This window comes from Haliaeetus leucocephalus, unplaced genomic scaffold, assembly GCF_000737465.1.
Source record: "Haliaeetus leucocephalus isolate CR32 unplaced genomic scaffold, Haliaeetus_leucocephalus-4.0 Scaffold984, whole genome shotgun sequence".
Lineage (NCBI taxonomy): Eukaryota > Metazoa > Chordata > Aves > Accipitriformes > Accipitridae > Haliaeetus > Haliaeetus leucocephalus.
Window position 1 is genome coordinate 2,261,594 of NW_010973420.1, and position 11,754 is coordinate 2,273,347.

Below are 11,754 nucleotides of genomic sequence, written 5' to 3' on the forward strand. Positions count from 1 at the left end.
CGCTCCCCGCCTCGCCCCACCGCGCATGCGCCATCCGCCCGGCGCGCCGCCGGGAAGGAGGCGGCCACGCGCGCACAGCCCCACACACACCGCGCATGCGCAGGGCGTCCGGCAGGCGGGAGCGGCGGGCCGGGCCCTCGTTGCCCTCCGTAGGCTTTCCACAAAGCACGATTTGTAAAAAAATAACTCCGTAATTACAGCCCGGGGGGCTTCGGCTGTTGCCCACGGAGCAACGGCGCCTGTACCTCGGCCGTCGCCGCGACAGCGCTGCAACCCCACTGCCCCTCGGCAGCTGGCCTGGAAACCGCACCGGGAGGACGAGGACGGGGGCAGTGACTCCCGACAACTTTAGGAAAATAAGATTTGCCTTTCCAGAAGACGCTAGCCCGGCCCTTTGCCGAAAAGAATCGATCCCACGTTTATCTTCGCCTTCCCGCTCCCTGTGGCCCACCAGAGGGGCGACGACCGCTACGCCGGAGTTCGTCACGGGCTTGGCCTTCTTCGAACGACTGAGGAGACGCTTCGGCCTTAGTGGAAGAGATTAACGTGGCACAGATGAAGCGTTTGGTCTGATTTTTCCAAGTCCCCACAATTTCTGAAATGAGTGCGTGCTCATTCGGCTCGTTCACTGCGACACAACTGATGCTTGCAGCAACAGCAGCAGCAGCAGCATCGCTATCCCGAGCTGTTCCCTACGGAAAGATGTCGGGGAAGGGAGACCTCCGCGGGAGTCGTAGTCTCCTTTTTGAAGTTACATCCTGGTTTCTATTTCTCAGCTTTCAAATCCTGGTTTTTTTGTAAAAAACCTAATTTCTCAGAGAACAATACTACTTTTCAGACTCACAAAAATTATTCAGCGATAACAGCGAGGCACCAGAGGAGCACTAGGAAGCAGTAGCTGCAGGATCTCCATAACCAAGCTTAATTCCCAGGCCCTACAGGAATGGAAAAGTAAGACTATGGCTGTCACCAGCACTGCAGGTCCTTGATGCAGCATTTTTTTAGCTACAGGTTAAGTCCCAAAGACTTTCAGCTCTTTGTAATCACAGAGCTTCAAGCTTTATTACTGTTTAACTAAGATAACTATATGTAAAGATTCTGTTAATTTATACTTGCCTACCACAAGGCTGAACAAGAATATGGTACAATTAGGCCATCTCTACTACCCCAAGACAACCCACTCATCTCAAGTGTGGATTTTATGAGGGTTTTGGCAACTGTGTTTAAGACTCAAAAATACATTTGTGCTCCCACAGCAGCTATTTAAAAAAAAAAAACCCAAACGCCCCAACTCAGGCAAGAACCTCTTCCTCACCCCTCAGTTCCACCGGAGCTGAAAGGCTTTGTTCTTCAGCAAGTAGGTTGGCCAAGAGGCATCCTGCCAAAGAATCACAACCAACTATAACAACAGTCACCATCTCATTTTGGTTTTACACTCTGTTAGAACCTGCCTTCTACATCTGTATGTCACACTGACCAGGCAGTAGCAAATACTCAGGATTTTTTCCTGCTTACGCAAAGCAGTACAAGAACATTCCCTCTTTTAAGTGCTTCAAATAAAGAGACTTCTTCCGGCAGCCTGCTTCCTTCCATCTTCACAGCAGGACCAACTCAGCCTTTCTAAAACCTGCTCAGGTTGACTGCTGCCAGCCAACCGATCTGGGCTCCAGTCACCTTGTACTTTGTATTCTTACCAAGAATCTTCCTTTTTCTCCCTGAACTACAGCTCAACATTTTTGCACAGGCTTTGAACATCAAACCGAGGCTGAACACTTTAGTTCTTTATAAATCTTTATTTCATTAAATGTTATGGAACTCTAAATTGCTATGGCAGCCCACTGCAAAACAGCAGTAACCTGATCAGACTTCAGCCGACATGACACAGCAGCTACGACAGTCACAATTTTCTTGGACGCACGTATTTTAGGTATCAGATTTCCTGAAACAACAGGAAGATTGTATCAGGCGATATGCCTGCTTTTACAGTTTCAAGCAGTGCCAGGGAAGACCCCTCATTGGGATCTTCTAGTTCACCAACTGAGGAGTTCTGACCGCTCTTCTGTAAGCCTCGCCTATTTGCTATAGTCTGCTGAAAGCCACAGGCTTAAGTTGTTTCTGAAGACCACAACCTTCAGGGGCATTATTGCATGACTGTGTCACACTTAACAGCCTTGCTTCCAAAATAACTGCAAACGTTAACGTGATACTTAACTGGTTAATTATAACACAGATCTAGAAGACAAGGCATAGTGCCAATTCTGTTTTACTCCAGCATAGCTGCAGATTACCAGTCTGGTACTTCTCTCTGAAGAGATCCACAAACCATCCCAACATCACAGGTAATTTTTTTCACTGCTGTAGCGTACGTAGCCTATGAAAAAACACTTTGGGACTTCAAAGTAAGGAAAGCCTTTCATTTGTGTGTGAAGATGCAAACACAAGCTGAGTACACTACCCCTCATCATAAACAGACAGATTCCATCTGATCCGTTCAAGCTCCTGCACAGCCCCAAGCTCAGGAGGCACACCAGCGGAAGCTGCCCTCGGCTGCCTTCGACACCAGGTGTTCAAGGCACACCTTCGACACTTGCACCATAGGTGAAGCACTGATCAGTCAAGAACACCTGCCCTTGCTTTTCTTGCACATCAAGATGACTTTATTCGCTTACAGAGCAGATGTGCTCAAGACACACTCTCAGGCAGCTCCCTTTTCATCTGTGTAACTTCCTAACTGTTTACTAACCCTTAGTCAATCAGCAGAACAATGTAAGGGAATAGGAAGCGCCTGTCATACTAGATGGTTTTTTTATGTGATAGTTCTTAGGGTAACGACATCTATGAAGGCTGAAGTACTGCTAACAGACCTTTAAACTACTCCGGATTTGGAACTTGCTGTACCTTCAACAACTTTTGTGCCTCCTTCAGTGATTTTTAAAGAAAAGCTTTAACTGCATCAGCATAAATGAAACAAACCCACTGAGACCACACACTCCATTCACATGAACATATGCAGTTACACAACGGTCTGGAAGGACTGCATACTTCATGTATTTACAGTTTGATGCTACCGCATGGAAACTTAAGACAGTACAAAAGAAAAGTCCAAACTAAACTTTTTACACCTCCACATACCCCTTTTTAATATGTTATTTTGCACTGTGTACATGAAAACCAAAAATAAACAAAAGGAACTTTAGCCAAACTCCCCTTCCTCCTCCAGCTTTATTGATAGTTTAAAATTACATTTTCTATGTTCTAGGACTTCAATTGCTTTTACCATCTTACTTTAAAAACTGATTACAAGCAAATGAAACTCAGTTGTCTAAGTGATATAGTATACAAAAATAACATCTTGATTTCTGTGAAAATGCATTTATTTGCAACTCCTGAATAGCTCCAAATTGTATATGCTATGAGCACGGATGTCTGGGTTTCAGATTTACTTTGAAATATTTATTCAAAAGCTTCCCCTTACGTTCTATATCTCCAACATGAACATTCATTGACTGAATTATTGTTACTTTTAAGTTTATTCCTGATTTCTCTCTCTCTCTCTCTCATGGCCATTAACAGGCATGTGCATCTTGTTTGTTTACTCCCACTCAGCTATATGCTCTAGGTAGGGCCCGATACAGATATTACTTGGTGTTAACAGCTACTGAGGTCAGACAATCCAAGGCCATTGTAATAAAATTAAAGTTATGAGGAAGTTTAGACACTTCCAGAATTTCTTTCCTCCTGCATAGGATCACTTCCATGTAACCCAGAGAGGGTTTGCTGGTCTGACTCAACTCTTCCCACTCATCAATCCCTATTCACCAGTGGCACGGAAAGGGGGTTCTTTAACAAAGCATTATACATAACACCTCTACCAAACTAAACATAAACATTTTTGTAGTTAAATGCAGAAAGTTGATTTTTCCACCCCTTTCCTCCTTTTACACGGCAAGTAAAGCTCACTGGCCTGGGAGTAGCCTCTATCTGCCAACCTTTGGCCAGTGAAGAGGATTCAGAGAAAAATAATACAACCATCAATCAGAAAAAGGAGGGGCGACAAAGGAAAATAATTAGGCTGTAGCTTCAATTGTGCATTCCCGTGCAAGGTGCCCTGACTCGCCGCAGCGATAGCAGTTGACTTCACTGGTCTTGCTGCAGTTGATGGCTACATGGCCAGTTTCACCACACCTGGAAAAAGCAAATGATTTTATCAGAAGCATCCAGAACAGTTACTCAGAAAAGCAATCCTATTCTGTCAAGTACATGATCTACTTAAATTTCATGCAACAATGAGTTCCACATCCAAGACTTCTGCTTCAATGTTCCAGAGTTCTTTGACATGAGGCAATTTTCTGTCTTCACCAGAGCCAGGAACTGTCCTCCAAATGATCAACTCACATTAATCACTGTATATGCCAAAACCACCACACATCAAATAGAGAAGTGGTATGTTTGGGGTTTTTTTTTTTTTACTGTCAGGTTTTGCCTGCTCCAATGCGTCCGTCTACAGTTTAACCTTGTTTTGAAAGTAGTTAGTTTTAACTCAAGTGCACCGTGTTTTCCCTCTCCTTCCTCCACAGGAGGGAATCTTGGTGGGGGTGAAGAATACTGCTCAGGAACATGCTGTTTCTGGTATAGGCCTGCATTCAAAAACTAGACAACATTTTGAAGCTGGTGTTTAAAACTGATCTAACATCCCCTGTACGTTGCAGTTCCTATAACCAAGGCATCTTAAGCAAATTCCTGCTGGATGTGCCAGTCAACCCATTTGTACAGCTGGAGTTTGTCAGTTCCAGCTTAAGACACGGGGTACCCAACTCTAATTTAAGTTTGTGCTACAGTCAAGTACTTCGCATCACCTTCTGCAAAAAGATACAGCCCTTTCTCCTGTACAGCTTAAGTGATTTAACATCTGCATTGTTCTGACCACCTAGAGATGCGCATCACTGAATCTATTACTTGACTTTGCTAACAGGTGTTTAAGTCTCAGTTTTGCACAACAGTAGGTAAGTGTTTAAGAAAAACTACCTGGTCAAAGTTTCAGCTGCATTTCCTAACCAAAATTAAATACAGAATGCATCTATCGCTTAAGCTACATTTTGCAGTTGCCTCTTGTCAGTTCTTACCTATAGCATTTCACTTTGGTGCAGTCTTTTTGAATGTGTCCAAACTCTCCACAAGAATAGCACTTCTGCTCATCTGCATGGTCACAGTCACGAGCCAGATGGCCAGGTTTGCCACAGTTGTAGCAGCACTGCTCTCTCTCCCTCTTCGGCTCCTTGCAGTCCTTCGCAATATGGCCACCTCTACCGCAGTTATAGCAGGCTTCCACAATAAGAAAAACACACCAAACAAGACTATAAAACCTTGGTAGAGTGAGACATAGCATGCTTCTAATGAAGGACATGTACAGCGTGTTTCCAGTGAATTATGATCAGTGTACTGCATCCTTCTCTTCAACCACAGATCCCTGTTCATATGATTGAAGAGATAGAATATTTAGTGATACTTACCATCCTCCTGAAGATCACAGTCCTTGGCAAGATGGCCAGACTCACCACAGCGGTAACAGATGTCCGGAAGAGATGAAGACATGAACTGGAAGCCTGCTTGAAATGGGTAACAGGAGAAAAAAGGCTTCAGGATTAAGTTCAGAATATTCTCCAACAGCTAATCAAGGACACTGCCAGCTCAATTCACAAGTTAACTTCACTCTCAGATGCCCCTGGCAAAATTCTTATGCAGAGGCAAGAACCAGTGAAATTGATTACTAATTTGTGTCCTAAATTCTTCACTTCATTCAGACTAACAAAGCCAGTTTCACACATTATACAGAACAGTCAAGCTAGAGATCTTACTATACAAATAAAGTGTAAACCACAGTGATCAATCACCTCTGCCACGGCTTCTCATCCCACGACCACGGCCAATTCCAGTAGGGCACTCCCGAGCCCAGTGGCCGGTACGTCCACACTTGAAGCACTCGTTGCTGCTCATGACTGCAGATTACCTGCCTGAGGAAGACAGACATTTTTAGAACACCTTCCCCTACCCCAACCAAAGGCTACATTAAAATAAGAGATTTAGAGGTTTCCCACCCTCCCGGCAAAGGCAACGAAAACCAAGCAGGACTTCTGGCTAACTCAATACTTTCTTGTACAATATCCGATCATCGCAATTAAAACAACTGTAGCAGATAAAAGCCTTACTGTTGTTCTCTCCTTCAGTAACACACCTTCTTCCTTATTCCTCAGAGTTATACTCAAAAGCCAGCTACTTATCTCTACAAATTATTTCTTCCTGGTAGTTGCTACACTTTCTCCTGAAGTGTCTGGCTGGCAGCTACTACATTTATTGACTACTCAAGCTTCTTTCTAGAAGCTAATTTTAAGAATAGGCAGTATTAAACCTAAAGCCTTAAAGAGCACGTTAGCTTAACTTTTGAAGACTTCAGTTCTTTCATGACCTAAACAGCAGTTAAACTCTGAGAAACAAGAATGACAAACTTCAATATATTAACCTATAGCTCAGGATGCATGCTTCACTCCCAGGTTTACATGAAAGAAAATGTTTAAGACATCCGACTTCCCTAAAAGACACCAGACACTTGCCAGATATCTAGAAGGCTAACTTGGAAAATATCCTTAGAATGCTAGGGAAACATCAGATAGGCATGCCTGTCCGAGACAGTATAAACCACTTCTTTTGCCCATATTGGGGAATGGAGGTATGCATTTCGTTGAGCAGAAAGTCAGCCTGTAACAGGCCACTGAAGCAGTGATTAGGACGGGGTGGGTTAAACAGACTGCAGTCACAGTACCTAACTCCCCTAAGCTGTAAAACAGTTACGCAAGACTTCTAGAACTAGAAAAGAACAAGGAAGTTAAACATTTAAATTGGAGTCTTTTTTTAAAGGGTGCTTGAAGACAAGCTTAAAGTACACTTATTTAAAAACACGCATGTCAAGGAGACTTCATCAAAACAAAGCTTGAGTTTAAATACGTCATATGCTCTCTCCTAGTTCACTGTTCTTAATCCAACAGAAGTAGAATCATTATCTGGTATGTTTGGTCAGTTTACCTGATCCCTCAAGATAATCCTCCTGTAACCCTACAATTTATTTATGTTACAGAATGCTTTCTTCCCCTCCAAACCACCCAGCATTCCAGATTACCAGGAATGGTCATGAGTTGCATCTTCAAGAAAGCCACTACAGAAGCAGTAAGAACACAGGACCACAAGAAGGAACCAGAATTAGCATCCTGATATACACTCTCCATTTAAGAGCTAAATATCTAAACATGAATTTTTATTTAGAGTTATTTTTAAATTACTCCAATGTTGAACAAGTTCACTGTGGCTTTTTAGCCACTCCTCCCTCAAAACAGTTCCTCTCTCTCCAATCATCATCAGTATAGAAGTGCTTATCCATCCTTCCAACCACAGTAGAAGCCTGGGAATTCAAAGTACAAGAGAGATAAACTTTAGTATGCTACTTCTGTAATCCCACATCTACCTTCCCGCTGAACTAGATGATGGTATTTGCCCTTAAAATGAAGTTCTGCAACGGTAAGATGCAATAAGATCTTAAACATATGTTAAAAAGAATAAAACAACTGGTTGTCTGAGCACTTAGGAGGTATACTTGGATTTTACACATAACCCAGTCTTCTGTGCTTCATCCCAGTCTTTATTAGGACACCCAAGGGTGAAGAGCTGTCTACTATGGTGGCAGCAGCTGGCACTCACTGTGCTATTGTTTATGTCTGTTTTCATAGCAACCATGTTGACTCTACAGAACAGGAAAAACACAAGCAAAGCCAACTGCAGGAGCTGGGTTCAGGCACAATAGTTGATGCTGCTTTTAATTTCAAGAGGGACAAGATGGGGTCTCTGAATTATATACCAAGATATATTCTTCACTCAACTTCCAACTCTTCTAATCACATGTAAAAAATTATAGAACAACAATGTAAGACCTGTTAAAAAGAGCAAAATAGTATGCCAACAGCTGTAACAGAATTGCGATATGTCTTTACAGATACTAAAAATTACTAGACTTTCATTTCAAGCCACAAACTTGAGATTACAGCACAAAGTGACAGGATTGAATATTGCCAGCAGTTACCCATATGAAGAACCTAATATAACCAGTTAGGTTAACATGTGGTAAAAGACAAATGTTTAATAGGTGAGCTAGACCTGCTTTAGATACACAGTGGAAAAGTTTTTGTACTAAGATTAATCTGTCAGCCTGTATCTAGTCTGTCAGTCTGCCAGTCAGGGTCAGGATCTGCATGATGGGACAAAAGCTCACTACTCACTGCCCCAAAGGAATCTGAAAAGAGAAGTTTTACAGCTGATTAGAAGTTGCTTCCTTTTTAACTGCTCCTTCAAGAGGAAAACCTGAAGTTTCTTTTCGTCTGGTATATAGCAAATTGGCAAAGTAAGATTATGCAAACTGAGTAAGAAAATTAAAGTCAAACAACAGTCTCTGTACAACCATCCTTCAAGACTATTCGAGAAATTCATTTAAAACCCTGTAACTTCAGAGGCCCCTTCCCCCCCTCAACTCAGAGATATTTGAAGGATACAGCTGCCATAGAAGCATGACTACAAAGCACACTGCTCCATCTTCAGATACCTTAAGTATATGAAAGTACCAAACAGTTTGCCTGGAATTTCTCTTTACCAGTATTTTAATATTTAACTTCTGCTTTCTTCCTGTAAAGAATCTGAAACTGAATACAAGTTCACCAGCTATTAGTAGGTGGATGCAGCTGACACGAGTTTTACTTGCCCCACATTCTAAAAAGCCTTACACAGGACAGAACTGCCCACCAGTGTAGACTGTTTTAAAAACCAATATAAGGACTTAGTTTTCAGATAAAGCCATCCGCAACCTTTCAGGAGCAGTATCCAGAAAAGGCTGGTTCAGAAGACAAGTCCTTAAATGGATAGCCTCCAAACAGTTTGGACACCATTACATTTTTCAGTTACTTCTAAGAGAAAAAAAATGACTACAGTAAAAACCACCCAAGTTCAAATTCTCCTCTTAGTCAGTACTACTTCATTTTGTCATCGCAGGCGTTACCAGCAGTTTCTTTTATCTATCAAGGCCACCTTAAAGTAAGCCTTCTGCAAGAAGCCTACTTGTTTAAGTTTGCTTGAAAAGTTTGCACTCAGTCACATCTATCAGTGTTTTCCACAGCTCAAATGGGTTACACAAAGCTTGTCCACCTACCACTGCTCCCCCCCTCCCCGGCTATGCCCTTTACATCCCTGAACTAGATTTCTGCCTCACTGAGACACAAAAAGTAATAATGGAAAACAAATTAGAACTATGGCCTCACCTAGCATTTCCAAGCCAGGTCAAAATTCTGCAAGATATACTAAGCCACTGCCTCAGACTAGATTCCAAAACTTCTGAGGAAACACAAGTCTAGTTGCCTCAAACATTAGCTTTCTACTAAAGAGAGAAGGCACACCATCTACCTGAACTCCTTCTAGAGAGCTCCAGAACTGTAGTTTGAAGCTGAAATAAATCACCTTGCAGCTATTCAGCAAAACACTATTAAGAATTAATTTTAGACTTTACTCTGTATGACCATCCTACTGCTAGCTCATAGGCTGAGAACAGCTCAAAGATCCAAGTGAGAGGTGCCACCACAGCAGTTTCCTGGGTCAGATTTGAAGTCTGAGTGCAACTTTAGCACCAAACTTCAAAGTGACAAAGTTTCTTTGTGGTTCTTCTAGTGATAGGAAGAACTTTGAAGTTTCTTGAATCAAACTTCAAAGTAGAAGATCATGCCATTCTGTGACTTTACAGTTAATACACATTCAAAACTTTTAAAACGGGAGAGGTGCTACTAATTTCCAGTCTTCACGCACAAGCATCTAGACCTGATAATACAAAGAACTACCACTAAGCTCCACTGTAATGCTCCTTATTTTACAGGTTTTAGCCTAGATGCCTTCCGAGGAAGAAGTCTGTTTTAACAAACAAAGTAAAACTAACTTCAGCTCCTCACCATAGAAAGGAAGCTGAACTTCACCTCTAAGATTACTCACTATTTTTCTGCATACTAGCAGTTCCTTAGAGTTCAACAGCCCAATATAACAGGGGCTTTTATATTCTTTATACTTACCAGGTGCTTTTTTTGATCTACAAGTATCACTTCCACTCAATATTAATAGGACTTCACTCCTTCAATCAAAGGACAGACTAGATAAAAACCACTGCTAAAGCCAGCACACTTAAGAGCTCTTTGGCAAGTCAGCTATATCAAAGAGGCGAACACTGAGAAATCAGCAGTTTCCTTCCAGGTTGTCGGTGACCAACCTATAATACCACATCCACATTTGAGAAGCCAGCCCAGAGCCAGCCTGAACATGGCAAAACCCCTATGTAACAGGAAGCATAGCTTTGTTTCCTCTAAGATAAAGAGCTGGAAAGGAAGAAAGGACTGCTAACAAGTGCTAGCATTTAGTTTAAAAAGAGAAATCAAAATATTAAAGAGAAATGCTACCCCCGAGGAGTTTCTATTTCCCCAGGAGCACGTTTTGAGAATTCTTGAACACAGACCACACGTGAGTGTCACCAAAGCTACTCGGTATTCAGCTGGTTGAATTTCCACATCTGTAACTTGAAAACATGCTACAAAGAGTTAGTGATGCTCCCGTCTCCGGCTTTTGTCCTCACTAAAAAAAGATACAGAATTAAGTATCCTGACCACCAGGTAACGATAGCCCAATTCTGAAAGGAAGTAGTTTGAAACGTCAAGAAAACCCACACAAGTGGAAAACCAAGCCCTACACTCCATTTGGATCCCCTCAATACATTCCACGGCCAAGCTGATCCAAGAACGCTGAACATTAACTAAAACTCAATAACTTGGCCCCTACTGAGGGGCCAGAAGCCAGGTCAAAAAGACATGGTGACTTTGATTAGACCAGTAATTCTTGAATAGCTTTGTTGACACAGATCAGAAGGAGAGCAAAAGTTCATCAAAAAGGTGACTCTGTAGCACTTTCTGCCCATCCATACTAGTTGATACAGAGTGGGGAAAACTATTGATTACCCACCAAACATGCACATTCTACCGCCCTCTCCTTTTGTTTTTTCTTGCTATCTGTGCAAAGTTTTAAACTTGGAGAAGTAAACAACATCAGCAACATGCAAACTTTTTAACATAAAATTCAGTCCAGACGTTAACAAAGTCAGTTCAAAAAAGTGGTAGGTTAAGGCTGTGGCTCACAAGGTTGTTGCACAGCCCCAGTGAACTCATTTAACCTCTTCGCTTTGAAGACAGATGCAGGATTCCTTCTCTAGGCAACTTTGCATTGAGGAAGAAAACATGGACTAGGCAACCCTAGCGCTGCCTGGCAATAGGATCTTACTAAGTGCTGAAAAGAAAATAAACCCCACTATTAAGTCTAATAATTCCTTATGACAATTCTGGATACAAAATGAGTAACAGCAGTTACTCGAGAACTCCGCCTGGCTGGAACTTAAATAAAAGGCTGCTCCACTAGTCCGTGATCTGTAGATGTCACAGGCTATTTTTCCTATCCATTTATAGGTCACAGTTGGATTTGGAGCAGGCCACCATCCATGCCTGTGGTCGGAGACCAATAGTTGCAACACCTCGACCCTCTTGTCTCCGGCAGAGCCTCACACGTGGGGAGCCACGTGGTGCGCCCGGGCCACGGCCCCGCCAGCCTCCCCACTCAGTCAGGGCAGAGCAGTTTGGCACA

The 11,754-nt window shown here is 42.5% G+C and overlaps 2 protein-coding genes across 2 annotated transcripts in view; one reads left to right on the top strand and one right to left on the bottom strand.

Annotated features, from left to right (window-relative positions):
* Positions 1-3,192: 3,192 nt before the first annotated feature.
* The window catches only part of CNBP (CCHC-type zinc finger, nucleic acid binding protein), a 9,461-nt gene continuing 899 nt past the window's right edge, over positions 3,193-11,754 (bottom strand). Inside the window, exons 2-5 of the mRNA XM_010584427.1 lie at positions 5,892-6,011; positions 5,511-5,603; positions 5,124-5,322; positions 3,193-4,185 (exon numbers count right to left, since the gene is read on the bottom strand). Of these exons, the coding sequence (XP_010582729.1) occupies positions 4,068-4,185; positions 5,124-5,322; positions 5,511-5,603; positions 5,892-5,994 (513 nt within the window). The 5' untranslated portion in view covers positions 5,995-6,011 and the 3' untranslated portion in view covers positions 3,193-4,067. The remainder of the gene's footprint in view (positions 4,186-5,123; positions 5,323-5,510; positions 5,604-5,891; positions 6,012-11,754) is intronic.
* Positions 10,671-11,754, top strand: part of LOC104842249 (proline-rich receptor-like protein kinase PERK9) — a 1,861-nt gene continuing 777 nt past the window's right edge. Inside the window, exon 1 of the mRNA XM_010584473.1 lies at positions 10,671-10,736. Within this exon, the coding sequence (XP_010582775.1) occupies positions 10,671-10,736 (66 nt within the window). The remainder of the gene's footprint in view (positions 10,737-11,754) is intronic.